The sequence below is a fragment of the Enoplosus armatus genome, chromosome 14, assembly GCF_043641665.1.
Source record: "Enoplosus armatus isolate fEnoArm2 chromosome 14, fEnoArm2.hap1, whole genome shotgun sequence".
In the NCBI taxonomy this organism is placed as follows: Eukaryota; Metazoa; Chordata; class Actinopteri; order Centrarchiformes; family Enoplosidae; genus Enoplosus; species Enoplosus armatus.
In genome coordinates this window covers 15,803,156-15,821,811 of record NC_092193.1, presented here as the reverse complement: position 1 = coordinate 15,821,811, position 18,656 = coordinate 15,803,156, and the positions used below count along the sequence as shown (strand labels likewise).

At 42.1% G+C, this 18,656-nt stretch overlaps 3 protein-coding genes across 4 annotated transcripts; 1 reads left to right on the top strand and 2 right to left on the bottom strand.

Moving 5' to 3' along the window:
• Positions 1 to 976: 976 nt before the first annotated feature.
• LOC139296934 (mitochondrial import inner membrane translocase subunit TIM44-like) lies at positions 977 to 7,039 on the bottom strand. 2 transcript variants are annotated; one of them, XM_070919505.1, is made up of 13 exons: positions 6,953 to 7,039; positions 5,699 to 5,803; positions 5,245 to 5,409; positions 5,054 to 5,134; positions 4,412 to 4,561; positions 3,746 to 3,879; positions 3,509 to 3,594; positions 3,131 to 3,223; positions 2,846 to 2,970; positions 2,167 to 2,217; positions 1,768 to 1,857; positions 1,513 to 1,623; positions 977 to 1,096 (listed from the first exon to the last, which is right to left on the bottom strand). In XM_070919505.1, the coding sequence occupies exons 1-13, from the start codon at positions 7,037 to 7,039 to the stop codon at positions 977 to 979; spliced, it is 1,398 nt and encodes a 465-aa protein (XP_070775606.1). The 2 variants fall into 2 exon arrangements, with proteins under 2 accessions (XP_070775606.1, XP_070775607.1); XM_070919506.1 differs by having other exon boundaries at positions 7,010 to 7,039.
• Positions 7,040 to 8,351: 1,312 nt separating this feature from the next.
• LOC139296871 (ras-related protein Rab-11B) lies at positions 8,352 to 13,346 on the top strand. Its single transcript, XM_070919431.1, has 5 exons — positions 8,352 to 8,502; positions 10,722 to 10,917; positions 11,624 to 11,817; positions 12,026 to 12,106; positions 12,658 to 13,346. Exons 1-5 carry the CDS (start codon positions 8,463 to 8,465, stop codon positions 12,801 to 12,803), a joined length of 657 nt encoding a protein of 218 aa, XP_070775532.1. The 5' UTR covers positions 8,352 to 8,462; the 3' UTR covers positions 12,804 to 13,346.
• An 825-nt stretch (positions 13,347 to 14,171) lies between these two features.
• On the bottom strand, positions 14,172 to 18,620 carry LOC139296561 (E3 ubiquitin-protein ligase MARCHF2-like). Its single transcript, XM_070918999.1, has 5 exons — positions 18,372 to 18,620; positions 17,030 to 17,326; positions 16,731 to 16,926; positions 16,172 to 16,381; positions 14,172 to 15,512 (listed from the first exon to the last, which is right to left on the bottom strand). Exons 2-5 carry the CDS (start codon positions 17,212 to 17,214, stop codon positions 15,357 to 15,359), a joined length of 747 nt encoding a protein of 248 aa, XP_070775100.1. The 5' UTR covers positions 17,215 to 17,326; positions 18,372 to 18,620; the 3' UTR covers positions 14,172 to 15,356.
• Positions 18,621 to 18,656: the final 36 nt, after the last annotated feature.

The window sequence follows — 18,656 nt, the reverse complement described above, 5'->3', positions numbered from 1 at the left end:
TTTTATTCCATAGTATGGGTCAAACACTCCTATGTTTCCCGTAATGCAACACAATGGCATTTTTGTTAGAACCTTCTCGCCTGGTGGATGCTAATTTCTTTCAAACTCCACACCTCAAGTTTGTAACACAGGCTTTCTGATAAAAATTTGAAGTCTCAAGCCCCCAATCTGAGGTAACTCTGTTCACAGGCTGAGTAGACTCTTCTTCATGTGTAAAATTGGTGAAGTGCCTCTTTAACTTAAAGCAGGGGACCTGTTTGCCTTAATTAACAAGGTATCGCATGCTGTCCCACTCAGCTATGTTGCTGCAACAAGGCTCCAATTTTAATTGTCTGTTTACATTATTTGACAAAGACAGTGATGTGCATTAAACCAGTTTAGGCTTCAAATGTCCCTCTCCAGGCAAACAGGTAAAGTCACAGGCGCTATGTCCATTGTTTTCCGCTGATCTTCTTGGATCTGGCCACCAGGCTAGCATAGATGGACTGTACCACTGGATGAAACAATGAGGGAAATGGCACAGGATCTCCTTTTAGCCAGTTGGTGAAAAAGTTGGTTCCATCCTTCCATCCAAAATGTCTGTAAATATTCAAACTCCACCTGGAAACCCAAACACTGAGCTAACCAGTGCAAGACACTACACACACACATATTGGTGGACGCACAGTTTTCTATGGATATATCATACACCGGTAGTTCATCTCTATGTTCATGTATATTTCCGCACCGTAGAGTGGACGAATACGTATATGTGCACGTAAATCCTCTGGGTAGCGATTGGAAATGTGAGTGTGTGCAAATAAAGTCTCTGGCATAACACAGGAGCATGGGTGCACTCTGCACTCAGATGTTAATGTGTATATGTGTGAGTCGGTACGTGCAGGTGTTCCAGGCACATCCTTGTATCTTCTGCCCTTCTTCACAGTTTGTGTGTCCCACATCCACCTTTTCCCCTGTGTTCCTCCCCCTCCTCCCCCTAGAGGGCCTGCTCAGTGCTGGAGGCGGAGATGTCCAGGAGTCTCCAGGCTGCGTTGGGGTTCAGCTCCTCCTGGTCACGACACAACGCCCAAACATACATCATCCTCATCACCTTCCCCTGTTGAGGGAGGAGAAGAGCAGAGGGTCAGGCCCGACAAGAAAGTATGGAGAGGGTGGAGGGCTCTTCTAGGCTTAAGTTCAAATTTCAGAACAAGAGCAGTGGACGACAATAACTCATTAAACATCTTTTGGATTTGGCTTGTGATGAGGATGTGTGATGCACCTTGTTAGACAGACTGGATGCAATATGTCAACGCTCACATGAGATATTTATCACTGTATTACTGTGTATTAGTTGCGTGAAGTAAAACAAGCCAGAGTCCTATTGCTACATCAAAGAAAGACAGATGTGAATGGGTCACGTGTGATAGGGTGCTGATCGAATTTCAGCCATTTGAGTTGTTTACTTCCTTGAAATGACTCTTGATTATATCAGGTTCACTATGCTGGTGCAGTAATTATGAGTTTACTCACCGGATCTCCTTCCACAATGTCTCCTTTGGGGCTGCGGATCACCATGACGACCTGAGCCTGGAAGGTGATGATCAGCACTGGGCCCTGGTCCATCATCTTACCCATCGCTAGCTACAACACAGGGAGAGACAACGAACAAACAGATTAAATGAGAAGAACACACACAAGTGAAGAAAAGATAGCAGAAAATTGTACTTTTGGAAAACACAGTACGGTATAACACTTGTATGTATGTGCATGTCTTAAAGCACTTACATCTATGTTATCAATGTCAAGTATTTTGGACTGGAAGAGCAGCCCCAGCGCTCTGGCCTGCTGGATGGGGTGAGCCAGCTGACTGTACGTCTGAGGACAGATACAAGTAAACACACATTTGGCATGAAAATGATGCTTCACACATACTGTAACATAGTAATTCTTTGTTTGTGAAGGTTTCTATTTCTGAACAGGTGATTATGCCTGTTTGTAAACTCATCAAAGCCTTGACAGACAGACATGGAAAGTGCAACACCATGTTCCCTGGCAGCGCTTATCCTCAGTAATTGTGTTACAATATGTTTAAGGATATAGGGAGATGGTGGTGAAATACAAATACTTTCACCTTCTATGGTGTATTTATGTAGAGCTGATTAAGTATAAAAGCATTGAACTTACAGCTTCATAGCACCAGTCTTTTAATACATCCAGCTCTCCACGGATCATAGCCTGCAGAAAGGACAGTGACACTGTGTTACTGATGATTGCTTACAACAGAGGGGTATTTCACAAGTCACCAATAAGTCACCATAATAATGATAATAATAATAACAATAACAACAACAACAACAACAACAACAACAATAATATAATAACTTATGCTTCTTTCAAACCTTGTCAGAGGCAGTTACAAAAACGTAAACAGACACCATTTTACCAAACAGCCACATGGTAAGGTCTTGGCTCGTAGCCTAAATTACAGCAGATCTTAATTTCATGGAACTACATTCAACGCCATCCTTTTTTCATTATTATAAGCTCGTAATTTTCACAAACCTCTTGTCAGCTCTTGTTCTGCAATAATTTGAATTAAGTCTTTTGCTGCTCAGTTTGCTTTTAAAACCTGACAGCTTGTCTGACTTTATTAATTCAGGAGAAGGAGAAGTCACAAATTCACAAATTTACTACATCTGACCTAAAAATAAATAAATAAATAAAAAATCACATTTAATGAAGCAGGACCTTCAAGTCTTTTCTTAGCCTCCTTAGTGGAATACCCTCAGGTATTGAGCAAAGAGGAGAGCAGCCAGCATCAAGGACAAACAGAGAGTAGAAGAAGCTGGAAGAGTCTGTTTACCTCCAGTATGTTAGGGATAATGTCTTTCTCACACTGTTTGAGAAAAGAGTCTTTGTCAAAGGTGGGGTCTGCCTTCACGATCTCTGTCAGCACCTCGGACATTTCTGTCTTAGAGAAAAGACCACCTGGAAAACAAACACCAACCTCAACAGCAGCAACAACAAAGAGATCATTCAGCACTACGAATGGGCTTTAACAGATATAAGTTCATATCTTACGGCTATACTTTTCCAATATCCACATTCATCTATAAAACCCGCTGTATCAACTATGATGGCTCATTACCTAGGAAATCAGTGACTCTGTCAGTCACAGCTCTGGACGCTCTGATGAGGGCATTGTCACTTTCATCATATTTCATCTTCATATCAAAGAACCCTGTAGGAAACAAGAGGGGAAAACTGTGGTGAGGATAGATTGTTTGACAAAGAAATATGAGTGTTTTGCAGTCATAATGGGGGATAAAAACCTGCACCAGTGGGCCTCTGTCAGGATAAACACTTGACACCTTGACTGTATTAATTTGTTATGCAATCCACTCTGAAGAATCTGGTGCCACCTGCTGCCTTTAAAGGAAATTACACATGTGCAAACTACTGGTGATCTATTATATAACACTAATTCCACAGTATCTAAGCTAATAAACCCGGAGGATTTACTTACTATTAAAAACAACATTATTGTCCTTGAAGTCCTTCCACTGCTGGAACCACTTTGAATCCTTGTGGAGAACGACACCCATAGCATCTCTGCATCACAAAACACAAGGAAAGCCATCATTACAGATGTTTACAACAAGCATGGTTAAGGATTAATAGGGAACTGTCCAAAGTGAATATATATCATTGCAGAAGAGGGGGGTGAGAGAGAGGAAAGGTTGGAGTTCCAACAGTTACTCACTCATTCGCCTCGAACACTCTGGAGTCACTGTCAGCTCCTTTGGAGGAGAAGTCACTTCTCTTCCTCAGCTGAGAGGGAGCTCTGTAAGGGCCGGCGTCACCGACATCTATCTCCTTCTTCATGGTCTCAACACCCTACAGAGATGACACACAGTTTTATTAGAACTGGAGTATCTGGAGTAACAGCACTTGTATTTATACTGAAACATTCAGTACAGTAACTCAAAATACAACAGTAAGATTTACCCGAATGCTTTGGTAGTGTATAAATTGTTGACTGTTTGACGATGCTAATCAGGCTAATGTGGCCGGCAAGAACTAGAGGACCCTCCGACATCCACTGTTTGAGATCACTGTGGTTTCTCAGTTAATTATAATTTCTCTGGAAACAGTTACATTGCAAGTAGAGAAGCATATGCTCAAACAGGCTTAAGCGAAAGGTCGACTCTACTCCTGCAATTATGTTTCCTTCACATGATCATATTGACCTATGCAAATGGTGGTTTAATTTGTACTGCAAGAATTATGGCCCATGAACAGCAGAAGTATCAAACCATGAATTTCAGTAGGTAGCTGGGTAACAACAACAATGAAAAGATGAAGATGATGCTGTGATTGTGAGGGTGAATCCTTAGAAACTTCTGGATGTTATGTTTTCTTTTCTGACCTGTGAGATGGCCTTGAATGCGCCGCTTTTGCCCAGTTTTTCTCCTCCTTTGGAGACAGACTCAGCGGAGTGCATGGCTGTCCTGGCTGCCTCCTCCACACCTTCCTTGAACTTCTTCCCGATGTCAGTACGACTCACCTCCTCAAGACCCTATGGCCAGAATGCCAATACGTGCACACACACACAAACACATATAGACAGATGCAATAAGTCAGTCAATATGGTTAAATATACAGTATGTCACTTTTTCCAGAAACCAAGAGGACTCAGACAAACTAGAACTATCCATCACAGACATAATAACTGGCGAGACTATATGTATCAATTTTGAGTCAACAGGCAGTATGTTGAGGCGCCCTGTAGCTCACTTGGTAGAGCGGGCGTCCAATGTGCAAAGGCTGAGTCCTTGCCGCAGCGGCCCGGGATTCTGGCCCAGGGCCCTTTGCTGCATGTCACCCCCCCCTCCCTGTCTCCCACCTTTCCTCTCTATCTCTATCAATTAAAGGCAAAAAATGCCCCAAAAAATAGTCAGTATGTTCACACATGCAGGTTCAACGGTTTTAATTAGACTAATCTGAATCTCCCACATAGTAGTAGTAGGACTGTTTTATTGGTAAACCAGAGGAAGGGCTGATACCTTACCTCCTTGACGGTCTCTGACAGAGAGCCAAAGGTCTTCTTGAATACCTCTGAAGTCTTCACTGTCTCAGCCTCTATAGATTTCTGATGAAGAAAATAAAAAAATACATGTTACAAAAAAAAAGCTATCATGACTCAAAGAGACACTGTTTGATATAAAATCATTGAGGCTACAAACCAAATAATGCTCTTACATATTTCTTTCGGGCTTGTTGGAGAGCGTCAGACTCCTCAAGTCTCTTGGCCTCTTCTCTGAACTTCTTTATGTTGTCTTTCATCTCCTGATTCTTATTGAACTCCTGACGCAGGCCATCCACAAACTCTCCCAGGAAACCTTTACGTCCTGAGGAATATCGTACCTAATGAGACAAACAGAAAGACGGACTTTAGCTGGACAGACAGACGCATAGATAAGAGCGTTCACATATCTGTCTTTATCTGCCTGTGAAATTGAAGGAATAAACCACAGTCCTTTTACTATGTAGCATGAGAGAAGAATATTATGAAAATGGGACAAAGCAGTCAGATAAATACAACCAATTCAATTTCCTAACTTAAATTAATTCTTACACAAAGAACTGATCATTTTTCTTTGATGTAGTCGACAATGTGTCATTTAAAGGTGAATGGGAGCTGTCAAGTGTGTACCTGCACAGCTGCAGCTGGGCTCCCATGTAACCCATAGCCATCTCCTCTCCACACCGAGGAGACCAGAGGCCGGGAGCAGAGGGCCAGGGCCCGTCTGCCAACCAGCTGCAATGGAAAGAAAGTCACTGTCAGTAACAAACATCGACTCTGCCAACACTGCAGTGGATGGAGAATGAGTGACAGGTGGTTAATGGGATACTAATGAGTCGTGCCACCGCAATAATGAGCAAGGATATAAAATAGGAAAATGACAGGCAAAGCAGGAGTCATGTAGTTGTGATATGCTACTTGTCAGAAAACCATTTACTATCTGTTTTGGTCGTTTGCAGGGTGGGGGGTCCATCTATGTGTCTTGGCTAAAACCAGGTTATATTTAACAGGTTAGTAATGTTAGACACCTTCGCCAGGTTAAATGTAACTTTTGTTTCAACAGCATGCACTGTATCTCCATGGGTAGTAGATTAAATTGGGTGGTAACATTTCTGTGGCTGTAATTCAAAATCCCTTATAATGAATTTCCCTTATGTTGTCACTGGTAATGTGTTACCTAAAATGGTGGCCCTCCAGTATTTAGCAATGGTTACAGCAGTATCTGTATATAAAGCACTGACACCTAACCTGATGCTATTTGGTTGACCCTTTGATCTTTTTCAAGTAGCCGATCCTCTAGTGTCTCAGATTTAAGTTCACCATAATCACACAATCAAAATGTGAGACCCTATCTAAATACTATATAGGCACCATGTTTGGCAACAGCAGTTACGATAAAGTATGTGATTAACTAAGATAAAACCATTTGCACTGACAAGATAGCTGAACTGTCTAGTCAGGTCACACAATCTGATGGGACACGGAATTTAGTGTAACACTGGTATTAATAAAGACAAGAGATTATACCACCATTATTAAACCTGTTACACCTGTTATTTTTTATAACGACTAGTCACTGACACGATGTGTGTCAGTACCCTGGTCCATGTAGGAGTCTGAAAGGCTCACTTTCCGACCAAATGTTACGAGTTTTAAGCCCACACACAAACATCTTTCCACCTACAAGCACAACACAATATAGTATTTTAGACGTTGATAAGTAAACAAGAACATTGAGGACCCTGCCGGGCGTCTGATGCAACAAGGCCTTTTCCTAACGGACATCTCGCGCTCTAGCTGCATATAAAACACCCTAAAAATCCCCTCCACAAAACTGGACACGAAAAGATTAATTACAAAGCCGTGTGTGTTTATTCCCTTCACCAAATGATCTGTTGGAGACTTAAGAGCTGCAATGAAGGACATGAATGAGTGTCTAACCTCGTAGCACCGACACACGGAGGCTGCCATCTTGATCTTCAAATGCGCGGAGCAGCACGTGCATCCTTGGTGCAGCAGCTGACCTTCCGCTCGACCAATAGGAGCAGAGCTGGTGGGCTGGGGCGGGGCCAGCTGTCAGCACGACTTTAAAGGAGAAATCCACCCTAAAAAGAATATACACTTTGGGCTTTCATAATGATACAAAGCCTTTATCCATAAATAATGAAGCTGCAGCTGTAACTGAATCGTCTCTCATTCAAAAGGCTCTAGAATTTTTAATTTAGGGTTATGTAGGTTATGTAATGTAAAAGGTTGTTTCATTGTATTATCCTACTTATAATGTTTATCAGAGATCAGGAGTGCCATGGCAGCATGCATAGATGGCATCTTGACAACTGTAGCAACTGATTTAAGCTGAAAATGTCAAATCAATGTATTGATCAACGCATCAGACTATACGTCAATCAAGGTCTAACACAGACAGAAGTTACATTGTGTCTTTCTGTTAGAGAATTACTGTTATTATTATTATTATTATTATTATTATTAATAAAAATATAATTGATAATTGCAAGCACGGCCGTTCTGGGCTTCAGTACTTAAAGACAAAAGAACGATAAAAACAACCTACAACAAACAATGACATAAAAAACTAAAAACGGACTATGCCAAAAGTGCAAAACCCATGCACTTTTTAGTTAGTATCTACTATATAAAGTTCAGGTACATATTGGTTTTTATAATGAGACCATTTATTTCATTTTCTTTCATGCAATTGTACGTACCCCCATAACTTAAATGCAACTTGCACCATGATTTGAATTTTCCATTTATTTCCAGTCTTGAAGACAGCTCTAGTACAAAATATCCCCAACATAACATTTTCTATTTGACTATTATTTACCTCTAAAATATGGTTTCTTGACATAATTCAGTAGGTGGAGATTCACTGTTGGCCTTGAGTTTACTGCCTGATAAAAACGGAGGTAACCTTTGTATCAATGTATATAATAACCTATGTATTATTTTACACACACCGTACAATGTCAGTCATTAAATGCTTTGTCAATACTATTATTTTACATGTGAAATAAAACTGAACTTAAATGATGTGATCATCCTTTGTGGCATGACCCTGTTACTGTTTTCATTCAGAATCAAATGACAGTGTGCGTCTTGACTGTGGGCTCCAGCTGAACGCTATCTGCTGGCATGCCAGTAAAGAGCGCCCCCCTGAGGAAGGTATTTGAAGTGCAGGGACTCCTCCCCTCCCTCTGCAGAGTTGGGAGCTCTCCCCTTCTGCAGCCAGCTCGCCTTGACAGCCAAAACTGGCGCAGAGACTCTCTCAGCACAAACCTTTTCCACCTTTTTTTCTGGCATATAACGACAATTCATACCCATACTTTTCACACATCCTCTTCCGGAGACAAGCGTTGGAGCGGCCTCGTCTAGAATGGGGAACCGAGACGACGAATACGATTTCTTGTTCAAAGGTAAAACAAAAAAAAAAAGAAAAGAAAAAAAGATGACTGCATTCCCCCTTTACACAGGCTCTCACCGACGAAGCTGTATACATTCCTGTAAATCTCTTATTGTGTCATTGTCGCTGACCAGATATCTGCATATTCCAAGAGAACAGACTAATGCTTTTCTGAGAAAACTGCCCGGATGATAATCGCTTGGTGTTATTTCAACATAATGCTGTCATTGTAACATTACAACGCCTGCAGCTATATTTATAGGTATAGGATGCAACACCCTATCCGCTGCTCAGCCTTTGTATTAAACTTTCATCAACTCTTAGAGCAGGATTGGTGGTTTGAGTGAGCACTTTCCTCATTTATTGAATGATATTTGATGTTTTTCTACTCATTCCACCTCATGAGGTTGATGAAAGGCCTGTTAGCCTCTACCCCTCCTGATCGATAGGCTTCATCCCCAGAGGAGGGTTGTTACTCAGCCAGCTCTCACTGAAAAATGCTGCAACTCGTAACTTTTGTGTATCAGCGTCATTGGGACCATCAATAGGCCTGATCAGTTGTCACCGAGACTGAAGCGGTGCCAGACTTGGGTCCGTGTTTATCCTCAGTGCTCGGTTGGATCCAGAATGCCTTCCTTTGATCGTGCTATCAGCTCCTGTGGCCACATTAACATCCTGGGCCTGTAGAAGCCAAAGGGCCATTTAGATGTAACAAAGTATCCTCTGTGGGATGAATAGGGCATCTGCCGGAGGCGAGGGCTCTCCCTCTCTCTCTCCCTCCCTCTCTGTCTCTCTCTCTGCCCGAGCCATCGTCTGTGTACCCGGCCGAAACAGGAAGGGCAAGGCGGCCTGAAACTGTCGATTCAGGTTTTGATGAAGCCTGTTATCAGCTTCCTGCAGCCCGGACCAGCGCGATGTCGACAGGGACAAAGTTCGGCTCTATTTCCTTTTGTCGAGGGAGAGAGAAAAGGGGCTCCACCTCTGCTGCTGTGCTGTGAACAGCAGCCTCCTCAGCCACCAGCTCAGACCTGGTCCATGGTCCATATCAATCACTTTCCTCTGACGTGTCATTTATCTCAACTTCAGACAAGAAGACAATAATCACACCACGTTGACACTTTATACTGTGGATGCTGGCACCTTACAGGGACTTTGTAGTTATAGTTCTCTCTCTCTCCAATGTTTTCAATATCATAGTCCCATTATACTCACAGTGTTGGAGTCACATCCTTATAGTTCTTTTTATAGATGGCTCTTGAATCTCTGGGGTAGAAAGAAAGTGTTAAATGAGGTTTGGTAAACAAAACTGACATCAGGTTAAAGCTGCTGTTAGGGAGATTTCAGCAGTTCATTTACTGAACATCACCACCCTCACAGTGTTTTGGCCGGACTAAACTCTTGATTTGAAAGGTCAAACTTATACAGTCTTTTAAAGATGCACTGTGAAAAGCAGAGCCCTCATTTACTCAGTTGAGCATATTTTGCTCAGTGAAAAAATGGCTCTTAAAATCCTTCCCCATACTCCATTATTTAGCCGTTTAGTGGTTCTGCAGAGAAGCATCTTTGCCGACTACAGCGCCTCTGTGTTTAGTGGATAATCCTTCAGGCGCTTCAAGGCTTTAATTCTTGTTTGGGTTATATGATGGGTTTGCGATGGCATGAATGAAACAACCGTACCTCTTCATGGTCTTGGGCGGCTGGCCACTAACAGACGCGAGTGGTTGTCTACAGCGACACCCAGAACAGGCTGGAAATGCAGAATAGTTCAACTAAAAAGACTGGTTGTTCATTTGGTTAATTATCAGTGAGATCATCAAACAATTCATAACACTTGTTGTGTCTGTTAAACAATGTATACATATATATATATTGTAAAACCATGCCTTTGTCTTTTTGATAAATGCTGCTGAGAAGCTACTTGAAATGGATCAGAAAAAAACTTTTCATTAAGTTAAGAGCTGTAATGAATTTAAAATGAAAACCTACTGAGTTGTAACACTAAGGTTATGTATTGACTCAAGCCTTGTATGTATTTGTTACACTTTCATATCCCATAAATCACACATGAAGAACCCAGGGGGGTTCTGTTGAAACCAGTGTTTAGAGGCACTGTTTTATGCAATATCAACATTTCCTGGATCTATTAATATATACGGCCCATCCCATATCTCTCCTTCAGTATACAAACACACTTGTCTCATCTTCCCTCTCTCCTCCTCTTTCCCTCCACAGTTGTGTTAATCGGGGACTCAGGCGTAGGGAAGAGCAACCTGCTCTCTCGGTTCACACGAAATGAGTTCAACCTAGAGAGTAAGAGCACTATCGGGGTGGAGTTCGCCACGCGCAGCATTCAGGTGGACGGCAAGACGATAAAGGCTCAGATCTGGGACACAGCGGGACAGGAGCGCTACAGAGCCATCACCTCGGCGTGAGTCCGTTTCTGTCCTGCCTGTCACCTGAAACCCCTCCGTGTGGGGAAATACTTCAGCTGTGCACTTGCAACTGACACTTTATCTTTCAGACTAGAAACAAACTTTTGGATATGGTCTGCAACATTTAGTTAAATAGGTAGATGGCACTTTAGATCAATGAGTAGCCATGAGTACCCATGTACTGCCCAACAAGACCTGAGCTAGTGGGTTAAATCTTCTTGAGTTAGATGCAGAATCCCAGACAGTCCTCTCAATGCTCTGGATAGTGCATCTGATAAATGTCAAACATGTACAATGTAAAGTAATAGTATCTGCAGGTTTTAGAAAGCAAACTTTATACCTTATACATTTTATCTCACAGAATTGGTTTAAAGACAGAGTTAAAAACAAAATATAGTAGAATATGAGTCTTCTTCAAGTGAACATCTTTAAAAATGCATGTTGGCTGAATGAGACACCGGGAACCTGGTTGTTAATATGATAACATGTCATCCAACAATGTTTAGTTTAGTAGGCAGAATGTAGATTATACTAACTACTGCATACTCTGGATTAGTCAGTGTGGAAGCAACAGATAGCCTCTAATAACTGGACTTCTTAGAATGATTTTTAAGGCTAAACCAAAGAAAAACAGACTTTTTATGGACCTGCAGACACCCTGACGCTTCCTGTCATCACTAGTGAAATGTGTTGTTACTACAGATACTACAGAGGAGCGGTGGGGGCGCTTTTAGTGTATGACATAGCCAAACACCTGACCTATGAGAATGTGGAGCGCTGGCTGAAGGAGCTGAGGGACCACGCCGACAACAACATTGTCATCATGCTGGTTGGCAACAAGAGCGACCTGCGCCACCTCAGGGCCGTGCCCACAGACGAGGCCAGGGCCTTCGCAGGTACTGCAACTTACAGAAAGAAATAATTATATAATAATGTAAAAATATTGGAGCATGGGAGTTTATTTTGTGGATTTGCATATTGTGTTGTGTATAATACTTGGTTCTCTTCCTGCCTTTTCTGCCATTAACATATTTGTTTGGGTGTTTCTAACAAATAGTAAGCTTCTGTTGCTGTTAAATTCATGTTTTCTTTCTTACCCCTCAGAGAAGAACAATCTGTCATTCATAGAAACTTCAGCCTTGGACTCAACAAATGTTGAAGAAGCCTTCAAGAATATCCTCACAGGTATGCTGGTGAACAGAGGTGGGACGTCAGAGCTACACCGTTGATATTATTGTACTTGAACAATAACAAATCAAAGTACTTATAAAATGTCAACATAACTTCTCAAACAGCACAATCATTCCCAAAGCCTGGTCTAATAACACACCATTACTATGTGATTCTAAGCTGAAAAAACATACAAGCTGTAAGACGTGTGTTCAGGCACTAAACCTTTACGTGAAGAACTGAGAGCATACAATTAAAGTCTGCTGGTATTAACAAAGACAAATTATTTGCAACTGCAAAAAAAACAGTAACTAAACTTTTGAACTTTGCTTGTGGAACTTCCTCTACCTGTAGGAAGTTAATTTAATTTGCCTTTTGATCCGTCTTGTGTAAAATCATAACTGAAGTATCAATTTATAAATATCTCAGCCCTGTTTTCACCCCTGGGTTTCAGTGTCATTGCGGGTTGCCCCCACATCAACCAGGCTGTTTCAGTGTTTCACCCAAAACAACAAATTTCAGGGTAAAGTGTCTGATCTGTTTTTGTTTCATCTTTTCAAAAACAGAAATCTACCGCATTGTCTCGCAGAAACAGATCGCAGAGCGGTCTGCCCATGACGAGTCCCCAGGAAACAACGTGGTTGACATCAGCGTGCCACCAACCACGGACGGCCAGAGGGGGAGCAAACTGCAATGCTGTCAGAACCTGTAACCCATGGCAACTGTTCCTTACTCAGCTGGGTCGATTATTAATTGAAATACAGTGTTGGTGTGCTTCCATCCGCCTGGGGTGCAATTATGTCTGAATCTGCACTTTTTCGATCAGTGGAGTCAGCTCTGTTATGCCACAAACGATCAATCCCAGAAAGAGGTGTTAGAATTGATTTCAAATTGTAATCTGACCCAGGTACAATCTGCTACATCCTACATCCTGCAAAAAACAGGACTGATGGTACCCCGTTAAGTAGCTACCACAGTTACCCCTGATAGTGTAGCAGAACAGCTTTTCCTGAGACCCTGAAGGCCTCGGCTTCTCCCTGGTAGACGGTTATTGCCACACGCTGGAGGACTGGGTTTGAATCCTGCCTGTTTCAGTCGTACCAGCAGTCCTGTTTTTGGGCTTTCCTCCCCCTCGTTCAGTCATCATCTCAAAAGTGGTTGTGACGCTGCTGATGCTTGTTTCATTTTGTGTAAAATATATTCTTTTTTTTGTTTGTTTTTCATTTTGATAGCTTGTCTGCTCACATACATTATATTAATGCCATGAAATTAAATTTTACAATATTATGTTGCAGTGTCCTCTTTTTGTTTTAACATCACATACGCAAAATAACATACTGTACCTGCACAGTGACCTCATGCCTGGACCACCTTGTGATGCCAACTGTTATTGTGATTATTGTTAAAGTGTCAACACATAAACAGCATTTTACTGTTGTTTTGGGTCAAGGTAGAGCTAATTTTATCTACTTTATATTCAGATAATATAATCTCTTTAGGTCCAGTGGTTCCCAAACTAGGGGTCAGGCCCCTCCAAAGATAAGTCAGGGAGTTGTGAGAGGAAAGAAGAAATGTTGTGCAACACAAATTTGAGAAGCCACATCTGAGAAGCTTCAAGTAGAAATCATTCTTTGGTGGAGCTTGTAACAACTCATAAGCGCAACAAGGGGCTCCATATTGTCAATTTTTGGTAAGGTGTCGGCAGCCAAAACCGATTGGAAACCAGCAATGTATGTATGTATTACAAAGTATTGTATTTTATAAACTTCTGTTTTTAATCTGAAAAGTAACTAGTTACTATTGCTGTAAAATAACTGAAGTGGCCTTTCCCTCTGAAATGTAGTGGAGTAGGAGTATAAAGTATATTAAAATGGAAATACTGAAGTGAGTACAGTACTTTGGTAAATGTCATAGTGGGAATGTTAGTTCTTGCAGCACAAATATATTAAATGGAAAAACAATTTAGACAACAAGATCACGACATCTCACGTACCCCACAGTGATCGATCTTTAGATATATTTTCAAAGATAAAGATCGTTAGAAGCCGAAATAGCGAAAACAATTCACATTTCACATTGATTTAGTCCAGGAGTCCCTCATGTTTTATTGCACAATAACCCAACTTTCCCAGGGGATGCAGCAGGAAGACTACAAGAACACAAAATACTTTGTTTAGCATACGCTGCATACATTGATTGACATCTCAGAACACATTTCTCTTTTGCACCTTTACTTTGAGTACCAGCCTGCTCTGATACAGCTGTGTGTTTTCATGTAAGACAAAAAGTCTGTAACGTCACTATTCAGAACACTGTATCTCTGCTATTTAAAATTGCATTTCTTGTGATGTAGGATGACTGCTGGTCATCGCTAGGCAGCTCAATTCATGAATGGTGCATTTACAAGTGGAGCAGGGCTGTTTGCTAATTCACTTTTATGACAATAGTAGAGACGTCATCCAATTAGAATGTAAACACTTTTCCACCTTCAATACTATTTCCTTATACATCACTGCACTGCCGTTTAACAGCTGCAGTTAGCGTTATCCCATATACTACAATCTCCACTGACCCCGTGACAAGTGTGATAAATATGTGATGCCTTAGCTGTTTTCTAAACAGGACAAGGATTTGATTTTCTTTCAAAGCTTTCCCAGGAAACTTTAAAAAGGGTTCAGATTATAGACAAGAACGTTGGTATGAGCGACTGTCGCCCTCTACTTGTCCAGAAAGAATATTCACAGATAGACTTTGTCAATCATGTTTTTTAGGTTATTATCCTCTGCCGGGCTATTGGCTGCCCACTGTTCAAAAACTAAATACATTGTGAAGGGGCATGGGGGAATTATAGGTAGTGAATATGTTTCATATTATACTGTAGTAGCATGCTGAATCCGTTATATCCTGCTACATTAGCTTGTGTCTTAGTATTTCATAAGTTTGTGTCACGGACATACAGTTGGGCTGGTTAGTCCAACGTCCATGTGTTCAGTCATTCACATCCCAGCGCTGTCTGTCCGGCAACAACTCTGTGTTTCAACATCAACTGTGACTCCGGAATGAGTTCTTTCCCAAAACCACATTTGTGGTCAGCCAATACCGTAGTAGTTTACATCAAGTGCTTCAATAAAAGAAAACAGAAGGAGAAAGTAGCCGTCTCCTCTCAGTATGGTCCTTATGAAGTGCAAAAGTTCATTAATATGATTAATTTTGTTTTTTTTAGAGAGTGCTTATTTGAAATATTCCTCTTGGCACCACTCTGCACTCATACGATGGTCTCGTCAGTCATTTTCTTGGTCGACTTGGTCGGCACAGAGCGTTGGGTGGTGTGCGCCCCTTTCATGTCGGGCATGAGCAGGCGCACTTTCTGATTGGTCCTCCGCCACTCCGAGTACAACTGACAGTGATACCGAAACGACACCTGAGATTGAATAGAAGGAGAGCGGGAGGAGGGGGTGGCGAGACGGGAGGTGACAACGGGGGAGGAGACAGACATCAATACAACTGACACCGTGATACTTGAGACAGAGTAGTACGGACGCAGGACAGGAACGACATGCTGACTGAAGCTGCAACTGTTGCACGGCAGGCCACTCACAAGCTGAGAGCTAAATCTAATCTTTAATTGTCCTTTCTTATGATTCTTCTTATGCTGAAGATTAAAGGATTAGGTTTCAGATTCACAATACATCCTATTTTTAAAGAATATAATCCAGTTAAGGAAAACCAGCTTATTCTTATTTAAAAGAAAAAGCCAGCTTATTCTTATTATTCCTGATGAGTTATAAATGTATGCGCTACGTATGAACTATCTGGACAACTTTCAGACAAATGAGTGCTCTGTGCCAAAGAGTATCAAGTTGCACATGTCCTCACGTCTCTCTACCCTTTTGAAGTGGTATTCAAGGTCATATTGGGACAGTAAAACAGTAACATACTCAACAGCAGAACATAAATCTGTAGGTTTGACTATCTTTCTATTGTGTCTGTGCCAGTTTGCATTTGTTAAAACCAACTTGTAGGCATGATGCAAGAGAGAAAAACAATCACTCCTCTGTATGTATGTAAAGCATTTGTTACCAGCGTCCAGAGGATGTAGATGGTGAAGAGGGCGATGGTGAGGGCGATGAGGCCAACAGCCTCGAGCCTGCTCTTCAGTTGCAGGTGGTCCTGGGCTCCCCTCAGACACAGCCAGCCGGAGATGGCTGCCAGGGGCGTGATGAGAAGGAAGCAGGCCATGTCGCACAGCAGGGTGCGCTTCTCACTGCGAGGACCTGGGTCCTTCAGCCACTGAGCAGGAGCAAAATGAAGTGTTACTTTGACGCATCTTAGTTTGCAATAACTATTACAACTAAATTCTGACAAGTTAAAGACAATTAAAAAGATGTGAGTTTCCTGCATAAATGAGCCCTTACTACAAGGTCAGGCAACCATCTCATCAATATGAGCAAATTTGCACACACTCTACATGGCATGAAATTAATCTCAGAGACACTTACAAAATACTTTCCTTACAAGGCCAAAGAAAAGAACAGTCTCCCTTGCTTTAGACATTTTAGTCTTGCTCATTTCCACCTCTTTTTGTACAAACAAAAAAGACAACACAAGCATTCATCCTTGCAGTAAGAAACCCTCTAACCTGTGTGAGTGGTTGTGGTCGTCGTTCAATAGTGAATTCTGTGTGGCAGAGTTCACAGTAGCTGGTGTTGGAGGAGGACAGCCACTTCTCCAAGCAGCTCTTGTGCACTTTGCCCAGCGTACCAGTGCAGTCGCAGGGTGAGAGCAGCGTCTCCCCTCCAGCTCCCTCATGACAAATCCGACACATGCCCACATCACTGTGGAGCAAAGTAGAGAGGACAACAATGTGATGATCAACCAAAGTACTGTGTAATTACAGTATATTCATTAGGGCCCCATGTGAGTTCCTCCCCCTCTTACCTCTGCAAGCTCACCGCTTTGACAACGGTGGAGAGTGGGCGGCCATCTTTAGCGGTAACCTTGGCAATGTACTGGGCCTGTGTGGTAGAATCAGACTCCTCCGAATCCTTGGAGGCATCAGATTCGGCGTTCCCGGAGTAATCACAAAGGGAGCCGGGTAGGTGGCAGCACCCTGGCGAAGACATGGCTCAGCTGAGGGTGACAATGACGATGGTGATGGTGGAGGCGACTTCAAAAGAAGATCCAAAACCTGATGTCCAACTCCTCTCCCCCTCTGTCCACCTACAGAGCAAACACCTGGTGGATTTGAGAACAGGAGACAAAGTATGGGTGACTTGAAATGACAATATACGTACAACACCATGCCATTCTTGCAAGCCCCTCATAAGATTCTTTATACGTCTGAGTGGTGCCATATTGACACTGACAAAGTTCCAGCTCTGGGTCTCAAAAAAGCTGGGAGAATTGTTTGCTGGAAACAAGACACGCAACCTTCAAAAAGTCTCGAAGCAAAGCACAAAATGCCCATTTTACCAAATGGGTCCCTCAGTACAAAAGGCGTGCTGTAAGGCCAAGTTCTGGTTGAGCCCCACAGGAAATTGTTAAAATCAAGATGTCACAGCAGGAAAATGTGTATAAAACACACACAAGACACCAGCTTGTAATTACAGAGATGGATGGTGGATTCTATATTTAAAGTATTTTACTCAATAGAAGCAATTGGTACCTTTCATTAAATAATGGTGATATGGCTTCAATAAACTGTGTTGGCAAGCAGATACAGAATGCAGCACATTGCTGTGCAGAGAAAAAAAATGTTTTCATGTGGTCGTTTCAGGATTAAACTGTGTACCCCTACCCTCCCCCCAAACTGAAACTGTCACCAGTAAACTATTGAACATTTTCATTGAAAAAGAAGCATGATAATACTACATATGTATGGACACATTCTGATGTATTTAAAGCCCCGTAACATAAGGCAAAATAACCAAACTCGGTTACTGTCAATGCGATTTCACGCATTTTTGAAGTCGGGGATAATCAGAGATAATAAAACATCGAACTGTCAGACTGCGTGATCACTGTAAATCTGCATTGCCTATTTTCATTCAATGATTAACAGTTTAAATGTCACAGTTCATTTTGGCCGATGTGTACATGATTGATACAGTATCGTTAATGTACAGCCGCCAACAAATATAGGCAGAATATATCTCAATATAAGAAAAACCATGTAAAGTAGCTCAACGACTGTCAACTAACGAGCTGATATATGATGTTGGCATATAGAAAAGTTGGTAAACAAGGTGAAAAAACAAGACATTAGCGTAAATGTACTCACCCGACGGCCTCCCTTTTCTCGCTTGGCCTTGGCCTTGGCCCTGCGTTAACCAGACAGAGGCTAGCTGAGCTAACTGGACAGCCCTAGCTACAAACTATGACATTGACATCTAACCAAAAGCTGACGATTTGAGGGGACACATAAGACGACCACATGCGCTGCATCCTCTCCATTTCGAGTAGAATATCTCCCTCGGGGGATTCTGCTTGGAAAGGTGAAAAGAAACGGCTGCTCCTGCCAGGATTACTAGACGCAGCTAACGCGGCTAACAGGCTAGCAACGGGC